This window comes from Hippocampus comes, unplaced genomic scaffold (genome assembly GCF_001891065.2).
Source record: "Hippocampus comes isolate QL1 unplaced genomic scaffold, H_comes_QL1_v1.1 scaffold275, whole genome shotgun sequence".
Taxonomy (NCBI): Eukaryota; Metazoa; Chordata; class Actinopteri; order Syngnathiformes; family Syngnathidae; genus Hippocampus; species Hippocampus comes.
The window spans coordinates 739,573-765,547 of NW_017804971.1; the positions used below are offsets into that span (position 1 = coordinate 739,573).

The 25,975-nt window shown below is 42.9% G+C and overlaps 1 protein-coding gene across 3 annotated transcripts; it reads right to left on the reverse strand.

Moving 5' to 3' along the window:
* Window positions 1–5,709: 5,709 nt before the first annotated feature.
* On the reverse strand, window positions 5,710–25,497 carry ahctf1 (AT hook containing transcription factor 1). 3 transcript variants are annotated; one of them, XM_019891635.1, is made up of 41 exons: window positions 25,271–25,497; window positions 23,002–23,128; window positions 22,761–22,911; window positions 22,507–22,609; window positions 22,213–22,393; window positions 21,921–22,128; window positions 21,559–21,675; window positions 21,394–21,478; window positions 21,164–21,314; window positions 20,638–20,770; window positions 20,118–20,299; window positions 19,934–19,995; window positions 18,502–18,630; window positions 18,218–18,308; window positions 18,043–18,132; window positions 17,781–17,921; window positions 17,349–17,453; window positions 17,167–17,263; window positions 16,960–17,083; window positions 16,821–16,877; window positions 16,544–16,690; window positions 16,264–16,454; window positions 16,008–16,152; window positions 15,769–15,900; window positions 15,400–15,547; window positions 15,163–15,313; window positions 14,984–15,091; window positions 14,261–14,399; window positions 13,952–14,167; window positions 12,488–13,202; window positions 12,248–12,370; window positions 12,059–12,202; window positions 11,873–11,972; window positions 11,508–11,635; window positions 11,131–11,429; window positions 9,436–11,049; window positions 8,591–8,813; window positions 8,384–8,521; window positions 8,216–8,304; window positions 7,068–7,150; window positions 5,710–6,595 (listed from the first exon to the last, which is right to left on the reverse strand). In XM_019891635.1, the coding sequence occupies exons 2-41, from the start codon at window positions 23,120–23,122 to the stop codon at window positions 6,400–6,402; spliced, it is 7,557 nt and encodes a 2,518-aa protein (XP_019747194.1). In that variant the 5' UTR covers window positions 23,123–23,128; window positions 25,271–25,497; the 3' UTR covers window positions 5,710–6,399. The 3 variants fall into 3 exon arrangements, with proteins under 3 accessions (XP_019747194.1, XP_019747176.1, XP_019747185.1); XM_019891617.1 differs by having other exon boundaries at window positions 12,059–12,370; XM_019891626.1 differs by lacking the exon at window positions 25,271–25,497 and adding an exon at window positions 23,470–23,493 and having other exon boundaries at window positions 12,059–12,370.
* Window positions 25,498–25,975: the final 478 nt, after the last annotated feature.

Consider the following 25,975-nt stretch of genomic DNA (forward strand, 5'->3'; position numbering starts at 1 on the left):
CAACCACAGATCGTTTTTTTTAATCATTTCAAATCATGTACGGAGTATTACAACTTTTATACCGGAAAAAAAAACCCACTTGTGAACCGATCTCACAAAGACCATTTTGGCTCAAATCCAGATCGTCTCAAGACAATGCCGTTCTCCATCGCTTCTATTGTCACGGCAAACCAGCAAAAGTAATCCTCAATTGTATATTTTTTTTCATCGCTGCGTATGGTAGGATTGATAAAACATGACGTGCGCATGCGCGGTAAACCGTTGGAAGGGTTTTTGTTGCTTTGTAAGGGGAATCGTAATCATTTATAAGGGCAGCGATTAGCCGAGCTTGACAGGTCTAAAAACGCCTTACTATACATGGTCGTTTTCTTCAGCTAAAAACGCCTTACTATACATGGTCGGTTTTTTCGGGTTAAAACGCCTTACTATACATGGTCGTTTGTTTTGGGTTAAAAGGCCTTACTATACATTGTCGTTTTTTTTCGGGTTAAAATGCCTTACGATACATTGTCGTTTTTTTCGTCGAAAAACGCCTTACTATACATAGTCGTTTTTTTCGGGTTAAAATGCCTTACTATACATCGTCGTTTTTTTTTTCCGGCTAAAAACGCCTTACTATACTATGTCGTTTTTTTTCGGCTAAAGACGCCTTACTATACATGGTCGTTTTTTCGGCTAAAAACGCCTGACTATACATGGTCGTTTTTTCGGCTAAAAACGCCTGACTATACATGGTCGTTTTTTCGGCTAAAAACGCCTGACTATACATGGTCGTTTTTTCGGCTAAAAACGCCTGACTATACATGGTCGTTTTTTCGGCTAAAAACGCCTGACTATACATGGTCGTTTTTTCGGCTAAAAACGCCTGACTATACATGGTCGTTTTTTCGGCTAAAAACGCCTGACTATACATGGTCGTTTTTTCGGCTAAAAACGCCTGACTATACATGGTCGTTTTTTTCGGCGAAAAAAGCCTTACTATACATTGTCGTTTTTTTTTTGTCGAAAAACGCCTTACTATACATGGGCGTTTTTTTCGGCTAAAAACGCCTGACTATACATAGTCGTTTTTTTCGGCTAAAAACGCCTGACTATACATAGTCGTTTTTTTCGGCTAAAAACGCCTGACTATACATAGTCGTTTTTTTCGGCTAAAAACGCCTGACTATACATAGTCGTTTTTTTCGGCTAAAAACGCCTGACTATACATAGTCGTTTTTTTCGGCTAAAAACGCCTGACTATACATAGTCGTTTTTTTCGGCTAAAAACGCCTGACTATACATAGTCGTTTTTTTCGGCTAAAAACGCCTGACTATACATAGTCGTTTTTTTCGGCTAAAAACGCCTGACTATACATAGTCGTTTTTTTCGGCTAAAAACGCCTGACTATACATAGTCGTTTTTTTCGGCTAAAAACGCCTGACTATACATAGTCGTTTTTTTCGGCTAAAAACGCCTGACTATACATAGTCGTTTTTTTCGGCTAAAAACGCCTGACTATACATAGTCGTTTTTTTCGGCTAAAAACGCCTGACTATACATAGTCGTTTTTTTCGGCTAAAAACGCCTGACTATACATAGTCGTTTTTTTCGGCTAAAAACGCCTGACTATACATAGTCGTTTTTTTCGGCTAAAAACGCCTGACTATACATAGTCGTTTTTTTCGGCTAAAAACGCCTGACTATACATAGTCGTTTTTTTCGGCTAAAAACGCCTGACTATACATAGTCGTTTTTTTCGGCTAAAAACGCCTGACTATACATAGTCGTTTTTTTCGGCTAAAAACGCCTGACTATACATAGTCGTTTTTTTCGGCTAAAAACGCCTGACTATACATAGTCGTTTTTTTCGGCTAAAAACGCCTGACTATACATAGTCGTTTTTTTCGGCTAAAAACGCCTGACTATACATAGTCGTTTTTTTCGGCTAAAAACGCCTGACTATACATAGTCGTTTTTTTCGGCTAAAAACGCCTGACTATACATAGTCGTTTTTTTCGGCTAAAAACGCCTGACTATACATAGTCGTTTTTTTCGGCTAAAAACGCCTGACTATACATAGTCGTTTTTTTCGGCTAAAAACGCCTGACTATACATAGTCGTTTTTTTCGGCTAAAAACGCCTGACTATACATGGTCGTTTTTTTTCGTCGAAAAACGCCTGACTATGCACGGTCATTTATTTCGGCTAAAAACGCCTTACTTTACATGGTCGTTTTTTTCGGCTAAAAACGCCTGACTATACATGGTCGTTTTTTTCGGCTAAAAACGCCTTCCGATACATGGTCGTTTTTTTTCGTCGAAAAACGCCTGACTATACATGGTCGTTTTTTTCGGCTAAAAACGCCTTCCGATACATGGTCGTTTTTTTTCGTCGAAAAACGCCTGACTATACATGGTCGTTTTTTTCGGCTAAAAACGCCTTCCGATACATGGTCGTTTTTTTTCGTCGAAAAACGCCTGACTATACATGGTCGTTTTTTTCGGCTAAAAACGCCTTCCGATACATGGTCGTTTTTTTTCGTCGAAAAACGCCTGACTATACATGGTCGTTTTTTTCGGCTAAAAACGCCTTCCGATACATGGTCGTTTTTTTTCGTCGAAAAACGCCTGACTATACATGGTCGTTTTTTTCGGCTAAAAACGCCTTCCGATACATGGTCGTTTTTTTTCGTCGAAAAACGCCTGACTATACATGGTCGTTTTTTTCGGCTAAAAACGCCTTCCGATACATGGTCGTTTTTTTTCGTCGAAAAACGCCTGACTATACATGGTCGTTTTTTTCGGCTAAAAACGCCTTCCGATACATGGTCGTTTTTTTTCGTCGAAAAACGCCTGACTATACATGGTCGTTTTTTTCGGCTAAAAACGCCTTCCGATACATGGTCGTTTTTTTTCGTCGAAAAACGCCTGACTATACATGGTCGTTTTTTTCGGCTAAAAACGCCTTCCGATACATGGTCGTTTTTTTTCGTCGAAAAACGCCTGACTATACATGGTCGTTTTTTTCGGCTAAAAACGCCTTCCGATACATGGTCGTTTTTTTTCGTCGAAAAACGCCTGACTATACATGGTCGTTTTTTTCGGCTAAAAACGCCTTCCGATACATGGTCGTTTTTTTTCGTCGAAAAACGCCTGACTATACATGGTCGTTTTTTTCGGCTAAAAACGCCTTCCGATACATGGTCGTTTTTTTTCGTCGAAAAACGCCTGACTATACATGGTCGTTTTTTTCGGCTAAAAACGCCTTCCGATACATGGTCGTTTTTTTTCGTCGAAAAACGCCTGACTATACATGGTCGTTTTTTTCGGCTAAAAACGCCTTCCGATACATGGTCGTTTTTTTTCGTCGAAAAACGCCTGACTATACATGGTCGTTTTTTTCGGCTAAAAACGCCTTCCGATACATGGTCGTTTTTTTTCGTCGAAAAACGCCTGACTATACATGGTCGTTTTTTTCGGCTAAAAACGCCTTCCGATACATGGTCGTTTTTTTTCGTCGAAAAACGCCTGACTATACATGGTCGTTTTTTTCGGCTAAAAACGCCTTCCGATACATGGTCGTTTTTTTTCGTCGAAAAACGCCTGACTATACATGGTCGTTTTTTTCGGCTAAAAACGCCTTCCGATACATGGTCGTTTTTTTTCGTCGAAAAACGCCTGACTATACATGGTCGTTTTTTTCGGCTAAAAACGCCTTCCGATACATGGTCGTTTTTTTTCGTCGAAAAACGCCTGACTATACATGGTCGTTTTTTTCGGCTAAAAACGCCTTCCGATACATGGTCGTTTTTTTTCGTCGAAAAACGCCTGACTATACATGGTCGTTTTTTTCGGCTAAAAACGCCTTCCGATACATGGTCGTTTTTTTTCGTCGAAAAACGCCTGACTATACATGGTCGTTTTTTTCGGCTAAAAACGCCTTCCGATACATGGTCGTTTTTTTTCGTCGAAAAACGCCTGACTATACATGGTCGTTTTTTTCGGCTAAAAACGCCTTCCGATACATGGTCGTTTTTTTTCGTCGAAAAACGCCTGACTATACATGGTCGTTTTTTTCGGCTAAAAACGCCTTCCGATACATGGTCGTTTTTTTTCGTCGAAAAACGCCTGACTATACATGGTCGTTTTTTTCGGCTAAAAACGCCTTCCGATACATGGTCGTTTTTTTTCGTCGAAAAACGCCTGACTATACATGGTCGTTTTTTTCGGCTAAAAACGCCTTCCGATACATGGTCGTTTTTTTTCGTCGAAAAACGCCTGACTATACATGGTCGTTTTTTTCGGCTAAAAACGCCTTCCGATACATGGTCGTTTTTTTTCGTCGAAAAACGCCTGACTATACATGGTCGTTTTTTTCGGCTAAAAACGCCTTCCGATACATGGTCGTTTTTTTTCGTCGAAAAACGCCTGACTATACATGGTCGTTTTTTTCGGCTAAAAACGCCTTCCGATACATGGTCGTTTTTTTTCGTCGAAAAACGCCTGACTATACATGGTCGTTTTTTTCGGCTAAAAACGCCTTCCGATACATGGTCGTTTTTTTTCGTCGAAAAACGCCTGACTATACATGGTCGTTTTTTTCGGCTAAAAACGCCTTCCGATACATGGTCGTTTTTTTTCGTCGAAAAACGCCTGACTATACATGGTCGTTTTTTTCGGCTAAAAACGCCTTCCGATACATGGTCGTTTTTTTTCGTCGAAAAACGCCTGACTATACATGGTCGTTTTTTTCGGCTAAAAACGCCTTCCGATACATGGTCGTTTTTTTTCGTCGAAAAACGCCTGACTATACATGGTCGTTTTTTTCGGCTAAAAACGCCTTCCGATACATGGTCGTTTTTTTTCGTCGAAAAACGCCTGACTATACATGGTCGTTTTTTTCGGCTAAAAACGCCTTCCGATACATGGTCGTTTTTTTTCGTCGAAAAACGCCTGACTATACATGGTCGTTTTTTTCGGCTAAAAACGCCTTCCGATACATGGTCGTTTTTTTTCGTCGAAAAACGCCTGACTATACATGGTCGTTTTTTTCGGCTAAAAACGCCTTCCGATACATGGTCGTTTTTTTTCGTCGAAAAACGCCTGACTATACATGGTCGTTTTTTTCGGCTAAAAACGCCTTCCGATACATGGTCGTTTTTTTTCGTCGAAAAACGCCTGACTATACATGGTCGTTTTTTTCGGCTAAAAACGCCTTCCGATACATGGTCGTTTTTTTTCGTCGAAAAACGCCTGACTATACATGGTCGTTTTTTTCGGCTAAAAACGCCTTCCGATACATGGTCGTTTTTTTTCGTCGAAAAACGCCTGACTATACATGGTCGTTTTTTTCGGCTAAAAACGCCTTCCGATACATGGTCGTTTTTTTTCGTCGAAAAACGCCTGACTATACATGGTCGTTTTTTTCGGCTAAAAACGCCTTCCGATACATGGTCGTTTTTTTTCGTCGAAAAACGCCTGACTATACATGGTCGTTTTTTTCGGCTAAAAACGCCTTCCGATACATGGTCGTTTTTTTTCGTCGAAAAACGCCTGACTATACATGGTCGTTTTTTTCGGCTAAAAACGCCTTCCGATACATGGTCGTTTTTTTTCGTCGAAAAACGCCTGACTATACATGGTCGTTTTTTTCGACAACCTTAACCTTGTCAAGAAGAGAAAGTTTAACTTGGAGAAGACCACCCAATGAAAACTCAAGACATGTCGCAACGTTCAATGTTTATTGTGTTTATCAAAGAGCAGTCATCAAAAATAACATTCTACATACACTCTTCAGAAAATAACCTATGTATCAGCTATACAACACTCAGGTCAACAAATCCATTTTTTTTCCTTTTCTTTGCAGTTTTTTTTCTTTGCATTTGCACACTGTACAACATTGCCAGTAGGAAGAGAGTCCAATTTTTTGGCACCAAAGAACATGTCGTGCGCCCCAATCTTCAAATCAAAACGTAAGACTAAACAGTGTGATTACATAAGTAAATGTGGTAAAACTTCCAAAGGGGGAAAAAATAGAATTTATTATTTAACATTATTTGGAACAAAGAAAATTTACATTGTTAGAAATATTGGTTGAATTTCTTAACAGCGGTGTTCCAAGAGGTTTAATATTAAACCGCTAATGTTTAAAAGAGAATGGATTGAAAGTCTCCTCAAAAAAGAATGACTTCTTTCTCTGGTTCTTTTTAACGGGAGCATCTATAACAAACAAGCAGTCGATCACTGCCAGGTCGAGACCAAAACAAAATGGCCACTGATGCAGCCTTTAACTCATTTACTGCCGGCCCAGTAAAAACGGATCTTTGACATCTTTCGCCGTTAATGGCAGTGAATGAGTTAAGACATTTTGTCCAAATGAACTAAGCAGCACTTTTGAGGTCAACCACCAACTTTCAATCAGAGATTCTTTCTGCGTGTGACAGGCTTGATGAAAACGCTGTCCATTATGCGTTTACGGCGGAGGTTCATTCTCGATGACGTCCGAGCGGCTCCTTGCTTCTCCCTCTTCCGGGCTTGCGGGGCCTGATTGACCGGACTGGGCAGTGGTGAGATCAGATCCACTTCGACCAGGGGAAGAGGCTCCGGGGCGGATCTGGATATGAAGGTGGAGTATGAAAAGTAAATGAAACATCAAATGGTGGCAAAGAAGCAAGAGAAAACCAAACAAAAACATTTTCATACAGTGGGCCCTTGCATACTCGCAATTTGCCATCGATGGATTTGCCGATTTGTGGATTTTTTTTCCCCCCCATATTGTTTCAAAAAATATTTTTTAAAACAAATTTTGCTATCTTAGTGCTTAAAAAGTGTTTTTTTTTTTTTTAACAAGCGTGTTCTCTTTCTTTTTTTATTAAAATCCATTTACAAACATTTGGTGGTGTTTCTTGGTGTGCTGTAATAGATTTGTGACATTTCCATTCATTTCAATGAGGAAAGAAAATTTGAGATTAGTGTTTTTTGGGCAACAAGCGCGGTAAAGGAGCAAGTTCAACTTAAAAGTCAAGGCACCACTGCATTTTCTAAGGTTAACTAAGAAAAGGTCAAAGCAGTTAAAGTAATCATACTTGGCTGTTCGTTTGGCACTTGTTCTGCTTTTTGAAACTGGTTTCGCCTTTTTCGTGTAGTCTTCATCTGAAGTGAAGTCTTCCTGGAAGGAAACGAACAAGTGACATCGCAACAATTTCATGACTGTTAAAATAAAATTGACTTGTATGCGGGCTGTATACTGAAGGAAAGTCCTCATGTATGCAGCGTGTTTTAGTCCCACTAAGGGTTACTTATCTGTCTACACGAGCAGTAGACAAACTTTTGTTGTCTTACGGGCCACATTTGGTTCCAAATGGTTAGAAGGGCAACGTCATCCGTCGATCATTCAATTTCAATTATCATCATTTTTTCAATCAAATAAAACAAAACAAAACAAAAAAAAAAAGTGTTGAATGTACAATATGCAAATGACTGATTTGTTTTGTTATTCTACATTTTGTTTGCAGGATATATCAATTAACTCCCGGTAATCCTTTAAAGACAAATTGCAAAATGATTTAAAAACATTTACAAAAAAAAAAAAATGATGAATGAATTACCAAAATATAACAGAGCTCTTGATAATCTAATTGCTCATTGGGAACACTTGGTCTATGATGCCCCCCCCAAAAATGCACAAGATGAAGGTTTGTGCAAAACCCCTACCGGTAAGTCTCACTTCGTTAGCATTTTCATGTGTCTCTACTTTCACTCCATTACACTTCCAAACAAAAGCGGCTGCTTTTACAGTGACTTTGCCCACCGCAAATCTGTTAAAATTGTTTCTTAATGGAATGTCTGAATTGCAAAGCAAAAAGCAAAAGAGCGGTTGTGGCATAGTCAAGAGGTGCGCGTAATCAGGAAATCCTTCCATGAGAGATTGAGGCCAGCAGGCCTACCCAAAATGCACATCTTAAACTACAGCACTGAAATAAACTCAATACACAAAAGTATAATGAAAATAAAGAAAAAGAATAACAATCCTCACTCCTCACTTTAAAAAAAAAAAAATAATAATAATAATACTTTATGACTTCCAATGCTTAAGTCTGTGAAATCCTGTGAAAGGTATTTTCGGTTAAGATACTTCCCCTTTTACTCAAGTATCACTTTTAGTGGCAGCAGACAAGAATGGAAAAAAAAAATGGAATATGCAGACGTGTATGTTCCATTTGTGAATGCTGACCTTTGAAGCACCGTCGACAGCTCTTCTCGCGTTGCGAGTGACGGCCACCGGAACATCGTCACTGGGGCCCGGCGACTCCGCTATGCTGGCTGACAAACACACGCGCGCTACAATGTGAAGACCAGCGTGGTTCGAAACGGAAGGAGGCGGGGTCGATGTGAAGAGCACCTCTTGTTCTCCTCCGTGAGGGCAAGTAGACGAATGAATGGTTTCCTGGGCTGGTCTCGTCCTTTGCAGAATCTCCCACCAGGACATCCGCGGACGATGTCGTCCTTCTGGTCCTCGACCTCTTTCTGACAACTTCGCCTGGGAAGAAGAACAGGAGCTTGAGTGAGCATGTATCGTGTTTTTTTAAAATGGCGTCCTACATCGTACCTTTCTGCTTCTCCTCTTCGTCCTGGAGCCTCTTGATGAGGGCGTCAGCTACCGGGGTTTCAGAATCCACCTCCAAAGGGGTAGCCAGTAAGAAGAGGTCTTCCTCTGGGTGCTCCCACAATTTGCTTCTGGTTGTCTGCCGGAGACTCTCACGACCCGCGGCGCTGTTCAGTTTGGGCTCATGCTTGCCATGACTGACGCTCGCCTCCATCTTTGCTGGACTCTGAGGGGGTGACACAGAGCACAGTTAAATAAGAAGGGTCAAAGAGGCCAGTAATTGACGGATGGAAGGATCCATCCAGCTGTGCAGAAAGACGACTAAACTTTGAAAATGCAATGAAATGAATCCAAAAATATTCAATTCATTCATTCATATGGTGGCAGAAATAAAAAGTATGGTCATGCTGACATGAGATGTATGTTTTTGTTTTCACAAGTTAAAACAGGTCTCACAAAATGGTTTGCTGCTATACACGATGTGAATTTAAGAAATAAAGACTGCTGATTATATATTTAAAAAAAGACAACTAATTGCTCATTCGTCAGTGTCATATTGTTATGTGTTTTGTTTGATAAAACCCTCCCTTCAGGTTCCCGGAAAAATATGCTCCAGAAAATTAGAACTTTGCTCAAATGAAGTCACTGATTCACAAAACTGCTCTGCAAGAAAAAAAAAAAAAGACATTTGAGCCTAAGTTGATTGCGACACACTTCTTAGCCATGTTCTAGCGCCACCTCTGTCCACTTTGCAACTGTAAAACCTGGATTTCCAGACTGCAGGACCCCCAAAAAAGGGCTGTTTTATTCTTCTGCAGTATCAATTTACATGAGAGGTGAATACTTACGTCTGGAAAGACGTCGAGAATGACGCGCCTGGACTGACGCGTCGGCCTCGTCGGGCTGGAATCGGCCTGTGTTCCGCCCTCCTCCTCCTTTGACGGTTTGAGCCTCGTGATGCTGCGCTTGACCGCTGCTGAAAAAACCTCCACCTGTTCTTTGTCTTCCTCTCGTAGGACCTCCAGTGTGGTTTGCAACACCTCGTTGCTGTTAAGGACTCGACGACTGGACCTCCTTGGGGTGTTTGTGTGAGAGCTTGTGCGTTTGGCGCGGCTGGAAGTCCTGCTGGCTGCTTTCGGAGCAATGTTTGTATCGCTGATCTCATCTTCTGGTTCCTCCTCTCTGGCATCGGGTTCGTCCTTACTTCTGCTTGTTTGTCTGGTTCGAACAGGAGCGGCTCTTTGAGAAGCTCGTCGTCTGTATGGTGATGGAGCAGCGTAATTATGTAAAGCTGCTGTTGCCTCGTCTTTATCCATCTCCTCCTCCTGAGGCTGGCCCTTTTTTGGACTTCCCTCCTGGGCTTGAGGAAATTCAGGTTGAGCTTTGCGAGAGCTTCTCCGAGGTGTACCGGCTCGCATTTTGGTGCCTTTCGTTCCAGATGTTCGACTGAGCGAGGCAGGGACCACGGTGCTCTTATCTGCCGTCTCCGGTTCCTCAGGGATGGGAGTAATGAACGTAACCGTTCTCCTCGAGCGTGTTGTCATTCGGGTGGGAGTGAACGGAACTGTCGTCTTCCTCTGAGAAGTTGAAGTCTCCGGGGCAAGAGCTTCAGGTTCACCGGTTGAAGTGAAATCCTGAACCTCTTCATTACTTATTTGGCTCTCATTTGGATGTTCTCGGTTATCCAGTTCTGAGGGGTCGAGATGTTGCTGGTCTTCTTCCGAAGAGTTTGCTGTCTCTGCATGGTTGGCAGCTCCTTCCATCTCAACAGGTTCATCTCCTTCAGAGCCTTTCTGGGCCCCGGCAATTTCAGGTTTCCCTTCCTCTAGTTCCATCTCGACATTGGCATCTTGTGCTATCACAAAATTCCCGCTATCGCTCTCCTCCAAAGTGTCTGTAGGTTCCTGCGACGCGGTAGTCTCAGAGTCCGGTAAAATGACAGGCTCGTGATCTTTCGCATCCATTTCTTCTGCCGCATTCAGTTCGACCTCAGTGTTCTGTGGCTCGGTCTGCCCATTGATTTCCTTCCTCTCATCTTCTGGTGTGGCCGCCTCACACTCGAGAGCATCCGGTGCCAGAAAAATAATCTCACGTTGTGTTGCCAGGTCACCGGAGGCCGCCGCTATCGGTTCCGATGACTCGGTACAATTCTCCATGGGCAACACATGCGCCTCGTGACCGCCATCCTCATCCATGTCCAGCACCAGCGAGAAGGTGCCATGACTTGCACACTTCTGCTCGTCTGGTACGACGGCTTGCTGCAGCTCAGGCAGTTGCAGTGGGGCGGCGTCGATCGCCTCCCGTTGGCCATCCACAAGCTCCAGAGGAACAAGGAGAGTGGTTGAAGGTTTCAGCTCCATGTAGGATGACCCTGGTCCCTCGCCCCCGAGCGTCTCCTTTACTTCCGTATCTGCCCCAAGTCTCACCATCAACACATCTCCTTCCATTTCCTCTCCGACCATCTGGAATGACAGAAACAAACAAAAGTACTTTTCAGACCAACAATCTCATTTATTTGATTTGGATTTGGATTGGCACGATACCTTCATCTCAACCCCCGGCGGTATAAGAGAAAACTGTGCGGCGTCCTGCTCCGACAAAGCCGATAAGAAGTGATTGTTTTCTTCATGAAGAAAGGCCGAGCTGGCTGGGAGGCCTCGTAGACTCCCGTTTCCCTGGATTTCCTCAATGATCTCCACTTCACTACCAGAGTCCTCCTCATCATTACACTCTTCCTCATCAGATTCCTCTTCTTCTTCTTCATCATCATCATCCCCCTCCTCCTCCTCCTCCTCAGATTCGGAGCTCGATAGTTCTTCACTGTCGTTCATACTCGCAACCGCTAGGAGACATGAAAAAGCATGTGAGAATGTAAATGAGGCACAGGAAACTTGCGTCGGCGTTCACGCATCCTCCTCACAGTTGGAGTCGGTGCCTGTCGGCTCGGAAGATGTCACAGAGGCAGTGGATTTTTGGCTGGTGAATACAGGTGGAGCTTTGGCAGAAGGCTCCTCTTCCTCCTCTGTATTTTTAAATACATCCACGATCCTGACAAAAAATATGTGAAGATTTATACTCCAAAAAGAAATGAAACGGTACGGCAATATTTACAACAAAATTCAATTTACCGTATTGGCCCGAATATAAGACGGCCATGATTATAAGACGACCCCCTTTTTCAAAACTCAATTTATAGAATTGATCATTTTGGTGGATCCTCACCCCATATTTGATCAATAAAACTCTAATATGCATGTTTGTAGAGAGTAGATAAAAAACACAAACCCGCTGGGGGCTGTCTGTGACAAGACGTGAATTCCAGAGCGGGTCAGAGGAGGAGACAGGCCACTACCAAACAAATGTCGCTCCACAAACTCATTCAGATCTAGTTAATCAAAGCAAGAGATTGGTTAAAAACAGAAATATTGAAAATCACAACAATGGTGAGAGCTGAAGACTCCCAGGACACACCTGTTGATTGCTCCAAATTCTCTGCTGGTACATCTGCAGGTTCAGTGTCTCCACATGTTTGCGCATGCTCAGTGAAGGCTGCAGCTTCAATGTCTCCAAATGAGTTCATGCGCTGGATGAATTTTGTGGCTTCACCGTCTTCACATGCGTTCTCTTGCTGCGTGATCGGGATGGCTTGAGAGTCTCCACATGCGTTCTGGTGTTCTAAAATGGCGGTGGATTCAAGGGCTTGTGACTGGGCTGGATGCTCCTCGGTGGTGAATGACAGAGGCTGAGATGCTGTCTCTGCGGCAGCGACCAACAGCTCGTCACCTAGCAACAGAAACATGTTAAAACACTGCGATGTCATGTCACACAATGAGTGAAAAAGAAGAAACAGGTTATTTTGTATGTAGTTGATGTAATGAATTCAATAACGGAACTAATTACCATGATATGATGGTTCTTCTTGGTCAATAAATTCGACAGCTGCTTCTTTGCTACCTGATTCCGTGTCTGGTGCATTGTCCAATTTGCACTCAACTTGCTCTCTGTCAATAACCTCAGGATTTTCTCGGTCCCCTCCCAACTCATCTAGTTGGTTCTCCGTTTTACACTCAGCTGCTTCTTTGTTGTCATCGTCTTGCTCCACAGCAATCTCCATCACATCTTCAAAGGTCTCTTCTTCCATAAGCTCCTGGCCTTCACTCTCAGCATCGTTTGATAATTGCAGAGAAGCCCGCTCGGTAGCTGGAATAGAGTTCTGCTCTGGTTCGTTTTCACCCAAAAATTTAAGGTTTACAGTCACAACGTCATCTTCTTTATCGGTGTCGAGATGCTCCTCCTCCTGATGTTCCTCCGCATCATAGTACTCCAGAGTGGTGTCCGTCACCTGGAAAGATGTCTGGCTTGTGTCAAAGCTCAAGCTAGGTTGATCTTGGGTTGCGTCCAAGGGATTGGTTAATTTTGCAGCTTCGTGGATTGGGAATGATTCCTTCAGAGAGCATCTCAGCTGCGGCGAGGGAATACCGCCTTCGGGCGGCATAAACTTGACGTGGGGCGATTCTGGTTCTTCATCTTCATCGAGTTGTGCAGACCAGGTCTTGCGTGTGCGAGACAGGCTGGCTCCTCTGGTGAGTAGGTCAATGTCACGGTCTGCTAGCATCTACAGAGGACAAGGGTTCCAGATGAATTGGGAAAAGCTGCACAGGTGACTTTACTTAAACAGTATATTTAGACTACAAGTCACACTTTTCATAGTTTGCCTTGTACTGTGACTTATGCTCAGGTGCAACTTTTGTATATGTTAACAGCTCTGATTGGCTCCCAAAATCCCCGTTTCCTAAGCGTGTCGATTGACTAGGTATAACCGCTGCAATTGGGGATTTTAGGTAAGGTAAACCATTTTAAACAACACAAAAACTTTTCAAGCGGAAGTATTGATTTCACCTGGAACTCTCAAACAACACAGAGTGCGTTCAAATATTCACTCTAATGGCCATACACTGCTCGAGTGTGTGTGTGTGTGTGTGTGTGTGTACAGAAAGGCAGTGCCCTCCAATCAACAGGTCGTGCTTGAAACTGTTGACTATTGGACTTACTGATGCAGTGGTCTCAGCCACTCCTTTTTTGGTTACACGCCGGAGCACTGTTTTTTTTTCTTTTTTCTCTTCTACATGATTTATTTTTGACCGGTGAGACTTATACTCGAGTGCGATTTATAGTCCCAAAAAGATGCTACTTAGTTTGAATTTTGATGTCAAAATGTTATGCAGAGTACTACAATATCCGATCTGTAATGCAATGACGTGGTATCCAGAAGGTAATTTTGCAACAAATATATTGTTAGTATCATTTGCAATACATGACATGCCATTAACTGACAACGACAGACAGAAAACAGTTTGTGCTGACCCCGTTGGTCAAGTGCATGTCCTTTTCCACTTCAGGAGACCCGGCCACTTCACCAAAAGTGATCCTGCTCTCTTTGCTGCGAAACGGAGGGGTGATGGAGCGCCCCGGAGACACAGAGGGAGTGGCCATGGGAGTGGGCCTCTGGCTACTGCGAAGGATGGACTGAGGGGTGAATGCTGAGAAGACTGCGCCGGAAGCAGCCAGGGCGCGAGCGCGCTGATGTGACAAGAATATATGTTTAAATTGGACGGAAAATTCACCAAATTAGATTTGTTTGAAAGGTGACAAGGGATCAACATTTGGTCTCACCTTCACAATCAGTGGAGTTTGCAGGAGGTTAAATTCTGGGGCCTTAGTTGTGCTTTTTAAAATGGCCCAAGAAGGTCTGGCAGGACTGAGGAGTGGTCGAGGGGTGTGAGAGGAGGGATGAACCACCAAGTCGCTTAGCCTATGTTAAATGAGGGAGAAGTAAGAATCAAATTGTGAACAGTGAATACACCTTTGCGATTTTTGACAGTTATCACATTGAAGGAACTAAACAGACTAGTTCCAAAATTTTTTTTGAATTTTATGACCTCTTGAAGTGGATGATATGGGATGGATCAACTTTAAACAGCATCTTTAAGACAAAATACCAAGCAGGTAACACAGCATTGAAGAAAGCAAACTAACAACAGCTACAAAATGAAACTGATGTATCTCGGTGGTTCAACACAATTGCATTTTGCTAGCTAAACACAAATATATTTAGTTGATTCAAGCATAACTCAAAGTTACCCACCATTACATTATCTATACATTGATCAAATTTAGGTCCAAGATTTCTAAAGCAACTCGAGAAATGTTTCCTGAGTGTGTTGCATTTTTAAGACCTTTGTACAGCGGATTTAACACTGAAGTATCACTTGAAGGAAAATGAAAGGCGTTCATGTTGGAACAACAAATTCAGGACTTTTGAAGGATCAATGGATGGACAAAACAGTCAGTCTGCTATTGATAAAACAATGCTTTACTGTGGCTTTTATGAAGTACCTTGACTTTCGTTTAGAGCTCATAGTTAACGGGGTTCCCAAGAATGGTTCCGGTTGGGCTTGAGTTGCAGGCTTAGGTGGTGGACTCAGGAATCCAGGAGTTCTTGGACTGAAAGGCAGAATTTGAAATAAGTACGTCAACAATTAAAAAATGCTTTCATTCGTTTGCTGTTCGCTTACCAGTTAGCAGGGGAGGACAGAGGTGTCTCTCCTTTGCCCATCCACACCTCCTCAATCTTATTCAAGACACTGTTGATAAAGCCCGCCCTAGACATCACTTTCTCATTCGCGGAACGCTTGCTGATTGTTGACAGTGGCTGTGGACGAGTCACTAGAACACAATGGGGAATTTTAATTAGATATGCAATTGTGCAAAGATGTATCTGAAGGCTTTCAATGATGTCATGCCCACATTACCTTCTTTGTGGATGGTGGTGGGATGTTGGTAGGGTTTGGCTCTCTCCATCGCCAATTTTCTCTGAACTCTGGGCAGAATTTTGCCATACTGCTCCAGTATGGAGTTGCGGGTGTCTGATCGCTCTTTCAGCTTTGGGTCTCGCTCATTCTAACAAGAAAACAAAACAGGCATATGGTTTCAACACTATGGGAATCAAGCAGCTCATTTTTACACTTGCACGACTGTTAATAGAATGTCAAAATGTGCTTGAAATCATTATCGATACAGTTAAAAGATAATGGGAACAGTTGACACGGAAGCTGATTACATTAATTCACAATTTGAGCGACTTTCATTTCCCACTGTACTCAAGAGGCTGTGTGTCATACCACGAGGTGCATTTTAAGGCTGTGGTTGAGTTGCAGCGCAGGTATGTAGTTGGATTGCTGAAGGTAATGAACCATCAGTATTTCCCTGTTTTGAAGACCGCCTGTTCCTTGAAGAAACTTCTCCAAAGTTTCCTAAAAACATAAACGAAGAACCAATGATAAACTAGAAAGATCACAATCTTTACAGAGCATCTTGAAACAGCTGATGATAGAGAGTTGCTGCATGAGCCAAAAATGACCTGCTCAGTGGGGCCGAGGGGCAGTTTGAGCAGCTCTTTGATGAGACCCAGCTCCTGGCAGGTCTCGTACAGGAAGCCAAGCAGCTCGGCCCTGTTGAGATGATTCGAGTGCTGACGTAGCAATGACCACGCCTCAGTGAGACACCTGGGAAGTGGGGGGGAACACGGGGGTAATTATCGAAGCTATATAAATACTTGAGAAACCCAACAGTGGACCAGTGGAACTTCAACACAAGAAATCAGATGACAGCTGTACCTGTTGTGTAGCAGTACAGCCAGGCAGAGTCTGGCCTGCGAGATGGAGGAAATGGAGGGCTTCGTGACATGAAAGTAGCGGAGCGCCACTGAATGTTGGCCCTGACACATGAACGCTTGCAGGACGCGCTCATGTTGCCACTCAAAGTGACACTGAGAGGCGGCCGGATTCAGAAGCAGTTCAAATGAACTCTGATCGGGAGAGGCAGGGCATTGGGAAAACAGGTTAGCTTGTAGCTGGCAGTCCACTTCTTTTTCTTAAAATATTTGTGTGTGCAGACCTGGTGGTCACGGTGGTCCAGCAGCCAGAAGCCTTGCACCAGTTTAACCAATCCAATAGGGATGTCAAAAGCTGTGGGAAAAGACTCCACTGACGCTCCCTCCTTAGTGGGGAAGGAATACATGACATCCAGCAATAAGTAGATTACCTAAGAAAATGTCAAGGCTAATCACACACAGCTCGGATTGGGACAGACTTGAGAAAATAAAAAGCCGTATGAATACAAACAAAATGAGAAAAACCCAGAAGAGTAAGGCCAATTTGAGTTTGAAGGATACAATTGCATGTTTTGCAGCCTCATCAACACTGTCCAGAAGATAAATATCCAGCAAAGCCTGCCGATGAGAAATTCATAATCAATCAGCTGTGTGTGTTTTGCATCACGTGACGTTTAGAATAAGGTACACTTGAGCGTACATGAAGGGTAGGCGGTGGGTACTGTCCTGTTCCACCTTCATCCCTCCTCCACAGATTGGCCAAATGTTCTCCACATTGGCCAACCAAACTGTCAATCATCAGGCAGTCAGCACACCACTTTCCCCTGTGACAATAGTGGATGTATTACATTGCTGCAATGCAGTTAGAAAATAATAATAATAATAATACTTTCAAAAGAGTACTCACTTGGCCAGAGACGTGAGCTCCTCCCTGCGAATAGAGTAATAGTTGCTAATGACTGAGTGACTGTAGAAAGGCCTGGAGATCTGCACGGCATCAACATCTATAGAGAAGACGCCAGTTACAACTCGTACAACGCAGACACATCACGACAAATTTTGAAAAAGGCGCTTCCCAAACATGTTTACCTGATCCTTCAGGCAGCAGGCCAGTGCGACAGAACCAGAGGACCACTTGAGCGTACTTGGAAATCAGACCAGACGCCACATTCTTGTTGATCAGACCTATAAGACCTGCACAAACCAATCAAGAGCAACCACGATTAAAAACAACCAATCATCGTATCTGTAAATATGGAACAAACAGAGGCGAAGATGAGAAAACTTAACTGGCATTCCTGTAATTCGGTAATCATCAGCACAATATACAACTTGGAATACATGCTTGTAGATAATTTGGAATTTCTCATGCAGTTCATCAAAATCATTATTGTTAGCCAAAACATAGCGAGGGTAACACTATTTTCGAGCTATTGTCTACAATGGGTTGCGTTGTGTACCCTTTGGCGGACAAGTACTGCGAAAGCATTGTGTTGCAGTGTGGTGAAAGGAGTGCATCACCTTTCTGCGTGAGCTCCTGAGCTTCGGTGAGCAGACAGTGGAAGATGGTGCTGAGGTTCTCCAGAAGTCTCTGGCTGTGCTGCAGCAGCTGCATGGTCTGAGGATCTGTGAAGTTGGACGAGCTGTCGAATAGAGGTGCACCTTGGAAACAAACACAAAAGAAAGTGACAACTGCATGGTTCATTTGTGTTTCCCTTTAGTTTTAATTTCTGCATTTTTCATCATGCGGCTCTATTGCAAATGAGAATGGCAAGGAACATACAAATGCTATCCAATTCCTCCTTGGTCTTGGTCACTTTCTTCCAGGCCCAATCCAAGATATAGCGAAGGTTTAGCGCAGAGCCTGGTTGTTCTGATGGGATGTCATTAAAAATAAGTTTTGAAGTTGAGTCAAATTGTACCAAACAGAAACAATGTTTCTCGAGACAGCCTCTCACCCTCTGCAGTCCACTGCTTGATACAACCAGTGATCAGTCCCAAAGTGCTGGTCTCGACTGCAGTCGACAGGATGGCGTCTAGCTGCTCCTCCTATCAGCAGTTTATAAACGTTGCAGTGATTTAATATCAAATGTAAAACCACAAAAACTGTTTGACTCTGTCATAAACTCAAGGCTCAGATCTTGAGAGATTGAAGTTAGAAAAATGGCGTAGACACCATTAGAATGCACATCAATGACACGTTCAGAAAAAAAACTACAGCATGTCATGTGGATGTATTTACCTGAGAGAGATTGGAAGAATGGGCATCAGCAAGGCGAGATGGCAGAAGGCCTGACATGAGACACCGCGAGTAGCTGCTGGAGATGACGTCACTGGAACACGGAGCAGCTTTCTTCAAAAAGTTCAAAGTCTGGCGATTGAGAAGGCATGCAATCAAAACATTCGTTTTTCATTGAAATAATTATATGTAATGTGAGAGAAGCGAAACGTCCTTTTTTGCTTTTTTTTTTGTTTTTTTTTTTGTTTTTTTGTTTTTTACCCACAGGTACAGATGACGACTGACAGAACCCTTTCTACGATTGAAATTTCCTGTACGACTGAGAGCCTTCACAAGCATTCATCTGATATTCCAAAATACACTCTTTGTACCTATTAGCTATATCTATAGAGATAATACTGTCTATCTCTATATTATTGTGCTAATCTAACAAGAATATTAAATATAGAAAGACATTTTTACTTGTAAAATTTTACCCCTTAAATGCAAGACTCCAAAGGAAATACCATCAACAGTGATACAGATATCAGTAAAATCAGAAAACAGGTAGAATATTACTTTTCAGAGTCTAATTATGCAAAAGATAATTTTTTGTTGGAGGTGGCATCGAAGAATGATGGATTGGTACCAATAGAAACTCTTCTAACCTTTAACTCATTCAGTACCAACCAATTCTAGACCAAGTCTGAAAAGACGTTTAAAAACGTCTTTGGGAGTGAATGAGTTAATAAACTTAAGGCATTGACTAATGATGTAGAAAGTATAAAAAAAACAATGAAAGATTCTCGTATTGTAGAAATTAAGGGGGATGCATTCGGTCAGATTGAGACAGAGGAGTATAAAGAATACTTGAATGATAAGAATATCGATAAAAGAACGTTGGTAATTTCTGAGTCTCCTAGGGAATTAGAACTAGAAAAGATTGAAGAATTTTTAATAAAGTTTTCTAATCCAATCAGAATTCTTATGAAGAGAGACAAAAAGAAATTGGAGGAGGCACAAAATATGTAATGTGAGAGAAGCGAAACGTCCTTTTTTGCTTTTTTTTTTGTTTTTTTTTTTGTTTTTTTGTTTTTTACCCACAGGTACAGATGACGACTGACAGAACCCTTTCTACGATTGAAATAATTAGAGAGAAAAAAAATTGGTGGCAAGATAATACAATTGCTGGGAATTTCACTTCACCAAATATACTTCTGCTTCCTCGCACCCTCGAAAACACGTGCATATTAGACTATTGAGAACTCTACTCTGACCGTGGGTGTGAATGTGAGTGGCTGTTTGTCCATATGTGCCTAGTGATTGACAGGCAAACAATCCAGGGTTTATTTACACTTCTTGTGCTAACGCTGAGATGACCTCAAGATCACCTGAGGTGTGTTATGAAAATTGGAAGGACAAATAAACACAGTCATAGAAAGAATGGGTCACAAACTTGTTTCTGATGTCCAGAGCAGGTTGAATGGACAATTCCAGAGTTGAATAAACAGGTAGCATCTGTAACGAAAAAAAACAAAACAGTAAAATGATTTAATTTTACGACATAGACATATTATAATAAATGAATTCCTGTGCAAACAGAGAAACAAAAAACTTAGGGAGAACAGTAGCAGACTTGCCAAAGTTGTATGTGGTTGGGTTAAAGTACTGTTCCGGTGGGGGGAAAGTCAAAGGCAGACCCCTGCTGAGACTGTGATCCTGTACAACTACATCCAGTAAGACGTTCTGAGGAGCCATTTGCGTCACTGGGTCCAAACACCAAACGGCAAGGTAAGCACAGTTCTGCAGAGACTCGCCCATTCTGGAAACAAAAACAAAAAAACGCAACTGAAGTGCAATGTCACAGTGAATTGATAAATCTTGCTGACAATAATCGAGAATATTCTATGACAATGAACACTTCATTAGGAGTACCTTAAATTAAGAATATTCATCATTCTGAGAAGTGTTAAATGTGAGTCATTTTTTAGCTATTCGAAAGTGATTACATTTTGACAAGACGTGTTTTTGACATCGCCTTTTGAATGGATGGTTCTGATCGCACTGCAACACATACGCCATAACAACAGACCAAAACACAGCACTGCTGTGACTAACTTAATACGGGTGAAGTAAGAATTCGCACAAGCTCCACTGTACCTGAATGAGTCTGGCATCTGTGCATGGTACCAGCGGTTGATGTCAAAAATGCCAATGTAGGTAGAAGGCATTCCTTGCCCGTAGGCCTTGACTTGCCAGCTAAAGATGGACACACTGGTGTCTGGAGATGCAACTGAAAGACAAGAGCAGGAGATTGTCAAGTTGTGACAATGAAAGAAGCCAAGTAAAAATAAATAAATAAAACAAAAAAGTCATTTATTAACTAATGTATAGAAAGACATCTCTTAAAGGAAAATCTGAACGGTTTGTGCTCTTACGTTTGCATGATTATGCCCGCAAAACAAAAAAACAAGAGCCATAAACACATGTTTGGGTAATATCACTGAGGAACAACTGCAGAGCCTTCTGAGCTCAAAAACAAGAATTCCCATAAACACACACTACAAAATCTTGAAGACCGGGAAGCTAAGTTGGGAGGACCAACTCCCTATTTATAAATGGTCTAGTTGTGGAGGAATGACCAAGTGTTTCAACACTTCTGTCACTATTATGTGACCAATCTGACCTTCAGTCATGCTGTCGTCCCTGTCTGGATGGGGTCGGAATTTCTCGATGGTCTGGCAGTTCAGCAAGCGGGTGTTGGTGTTCTGGGCTCTGAGAGGAAAAGCTGCACCACTCAACTCTTGACTGTAACGCTCCTCACAGTACTCAAGACCCTGACCAGCATAATGACAGGTTAGGAGGGAGGCGTGGAAGAGCACTTTTCTGAGAGAAAAATCGTCATATTCTTCACACCTCATAGAGGATCTTCCCTGAGGCCAGACATTTACGCTCACTGAAAGCCATCTGTAGCAGGTGGAGACTGACCGTATCGCCTTCTCTGTGTGGGTGTAAAGTAAGTGAGAAGTGAGACTGGGTGGATTTGCTTTAAAAAAAAAAAAAATTGTCTTGTAAACTTACTGATCCTGAGAAGATTGGACAGCCCAGAGGTAGCAGCAGTTTCTGGGGTCATTTTCTGGCTCCTGGAAGGTGAAGGCGTGAACGGGCACTCTGCCACCATCCAACTGGCAGTGGTATCTACATGTGCAACAAGGGTTTCGTATTGCACACATATACAGGTTCAAAAATAAATAAATCAAAGCAACTGCAACAGGTGGCGCTAGAAGTCTAAGTGAAATTTAATTCATCATTTCACCCGGAAAGAAGTAAATTCTAGAACAGGAAACATTTTTTATGATACTGTGATGGATTTTGAGAGCATGTGGAACACATTCAGTGACTATTGAAAAAGGCATATTTTGAGAAACAGTGGAAAGCCTCACTCTTTTCTGAGAGACTTCAAGTTCCATAGCTGTAAGTAGCCATCAGAGAAACCCACGGCCAGCTGGTTTGTTCTGGGGATGTACTGCAGGGCTGTGGCTGATACACCACTTGGCCCATTGAGCTGGAGGGAAAGGTGTCTGCCCTCTCTGCTGCTCACTTCTCGAAGCCTGGGAATCTCTCTCAGAGTTTTGGTCACTACTTGCAAGCCTGTGAAATCCAAAAGGAGGGACAGGCTAAGAATGAGAGATTACACAGGGGGAACTTGCATCCCTCGACATGGATGCTGCTCACCTGAAGCCTTCAGCTCGCTCTGGCTGCAAGACAGGTCGTCCAGACAGAGGTCCACGAGCAGCACATGGCCTACATCCGTGACTACAGCGGCGATGCCAAAGAACCAGCGAAGACACTGGTGGAGATGCTGGGTGGAAGTGCTTGCCCCACCATAGCTCACTAAGGGCTCAATGGCTGTAATCTACAGTCAAGCAAAGACACAACCAGAAAATATTTTCATGTAAAATCTGCTTTTTTTTAATGCAACTTAGATTTTGGTAGGATGTCTTCCAGTGCAGAGCAGAGGAGGCTCACCCTGCCTGGTATAACCACAGCCTTGGTCACTCTGGACAGCCCCAAGTCATAGAGACACAACACACTGCCTTCGGTTTCTTCCAAGCCCACCAGCAAGCCAGACCTATGATGCATGATACAAAATCTGACATTATTAAAATGCAATTTCCAGTTCAGTAGATGATATAGTGAACCCAACGAGCCCGGACAGAAATAGCTAAACCGCTGAGCCATGCTGCCCAATGAGAAGAAAGGGACACAGTCTGCGCTCTGACCTTTTGAGCCAGCTGAAGTCCCTTGCGGTGAGGATGCTGGGTGGGTGCTCCCCTCCACCACTAAAGCAGTACGCAGACATACGTTCTCCGGTCAATGCGTGGACGAACTCAAGATGGGGGCCGCAGGCAAGCCAAGCATGCCCTGTACGGCCTTCAAGCACACGGGAAACAAGAAGCTTTTTGTCAGTCAACATTTTTTTTTTCATGCAACCATATATTCTTTTGAGAGAAAGGCACTCACCAACAGTAAACCTGCCGTGAAGCACAGAGTCCAGCGTGATCTCATCCTCTCCTACAGCCTCGAGAGTCACCGCAGGAAAAGGCAGCAGGCTGCTGGTGACTTGTGCTGTCAACTCATGCATGGCTCACTGCAGGAACAATGTAGGATATGTGTTAAAAGATATCATATTTATTTTTTTCTCCAGTCTTTACACAGCTTTATTACTATATTGCAATGTTCCCAAAATATCAGCGTAAAAGACCAAAATTAGCCATGATCTCCCTCAGAGACTCAAACTTAATGCATCATGTATTGTCATAACAGCCAAATACACTGTACATAAACTAACAACTAGCAGTAAGCATGTGCCTGCTAAATAAAATAGTTTGAAACATTTTACGCTTATGATCAGCAAGACTATAAAGATGGACTTGCGGCTTGGGTTTGTGAAATCTAGTTGTAAAAATTCTCTTTTTAGTTATGTTCTACCTCAAGATTTGTAAAATGAGAAGCTGTGATGGATCTCAGTTCCACAGTACAAAAAGGCTGTCTTAAAAGCACAGCTGTGGTCCAGCTGTCAGCAAAATCCCCAAAGGGGTGAGGTGGGGTGCACTGTGATCAACAACAAATGACATTGACACATACGTTTGTGTCAACAGTAGCTTGTGTCAGTGCAATTTAAAAATAAACGTGAGACTGCTTTTTCAGGCAGTGACAAATGATCTTTTATTTCTTAGGCCTATGCAAAACCTATTTTACCATTTCCCATGGAATTTCATGCAGGTGCGGCAAGTACAATATATCTATCTGTTCGATTGAAATTTATCTTCATCTAACACACATAAGATATGTTTGTTAGCAACGATGAAAAACAACAAAAACAAATAAAAGCATAATATAACGAGGCAGGGTGTCCTCGGTTTATGATTTAGTTCCATTCCTCGGCCTGCAAGGTAACCCAGGTTTGTACAGAAGTTGTAATATGCGGTAGTCGACCACTAACCTATGCTAAAGCAGTCACAATCATAGTAATATTTGCATTTAACCCACTTTTACGCGACGAAAACATAAACAAAGCCAGTAATTTACAGTGGCAGTCTTGCACCGATGCACAAACTACTTAATAGCGAGGGTATGCTGTACAGAAAGGACTCCTAACCACATGAGTTTTGAGAAACGATCCAAAATTTTTTTTAGAAGTGGTGCGTGGTGTAAACTAAAGTTTGTCAAAGCTACGCGCAAAATGAAATGGTGCCCCTTAGCGGGCGCATGGAAAGTAACATCAGGCATTCAAGCGGACTCCCGCGCAACGAGGCTGGCGGTCAGTAGCGCACAGCCCACGTTAGTGAGGGAAGCATGAAACACACCTTTAGCCATTTACAGCCACACAGAATAACATTCATATTCAAAAGGGCAGTTGAGATGAATATACCAGCTACCATAGCTTTCCGTCACATTATATAAGAATTATGACTAGGCAGAACAAATTACTCCCGAGTGGGCAAGACTCACGGCAAAAGATGTCACGTCACTTGAAATGTTAGCTTTGCGGCTAGCAAGGCAGAGCACCAATTAGCATCAGCAGTTGTTAGCATAGAGCATTAGCCTAGCTGGCATGATGTAAACAAACAGTGTTCCCCGGTCTCTCCGTACATGTTTAACGCGAGGTAACGCCGCTTGTTACTTGGTTATTCAATACGCAACAAGTCACTTTACATTCACTGTGGCGAAGATAACAGGCTACAAGGTCACGAATGATAGCGTTGAACTAAAACGACTAAAAAGCACGAGCGAACTACAGGGAGTCCGTGGTATGGTCGAATATTATTTGTACAGTATTGGGCGTTTTAATAAGATTTGGTGCAGTCTGGTTGGATAGTAAGTAAATGTGCAACTTTGATCACGCGTGTTCGTGTAAAATATGTCCGTTTTTTTTTTACATCAGCTGGTAAATCACTGCCAGATGTAACGCTCATTTTAATTTATTGACTGCTTGCTAAACGAAGCTTGCTAGAATCGCATGAAATGATTTGACCGGTTTTCACCATCTCCAATGAAACGGCGAAGAGGTTGTATGTAACCACGAGCATGGATCTTAGCTAGTAGCTGCATTGCAGTAGAGTTTCACGTTATCGGCGACCAGTCATTTTTTTCCACGTTGAATTTGCATAGAAGGTAAGAACAAGCAGGTTAAAGAAGCTAGGCTCATTTAGCTAACTGCTCGATAGCAGGGTAAAACGTGATGCAATGTGCCGCCCGCTAGCCGCTACAGCCGTTGTCATTACGTTACCTTGCCTCCTTTGGTCGGCTTTTATCGGGACCCACGAGCTTTCGTTACCCTTGGCGAATGTGCCGATTGTTGGCCGTCATAATCAGCACGGGACGAATGTTGCTCTCAAGTCACTTGGCGCTACTGACAGATGACAAGTCTAAAAAGCTTCGGAGAAACTTCAAGCTTCGGCATCGTCTTGTGCCATTCCACTGTTGCAGAGGGGAGAGGCGTTAATCATTTATTCACTGGCTTTTTTTAGTCAATGTAGACGTAGACATGCTCACTAACACGCTCTTTTGGTTGGCGGGTGTATTACAGGGGGGAACGCTGAAATTTTAGCCAAGGTTCACAGAAAGCTGCAGTCGACCTACTATTAATTATGGCGAGAATACACATGTCAAATTCTTTATACACACGCACACACACACACACACACACACTACAAAGGGCAGCCCGGTGATCCAGTGTTTAGCGCGTCGACCTCACAGTGCAGAGGTACCGGGTCGATTCCAGCTGCGGCCTTCCTGTGTGGATTTTGCATGTTCTCCCCGTGCCTGCATGGGTTTTCTCCGGCTACTCCGGTTTCCCCACACATTCCAAAAACATGCACGGCAGGCTGATTGAACACTCAAAATTGTCCCTATGTGTGAGTGTAAGCGCGGATGGTTGTTGGTCTCTGTGTGCCCTGCGATTGGCTGGCAATCGGTTCGGGGGTCCCCCGCC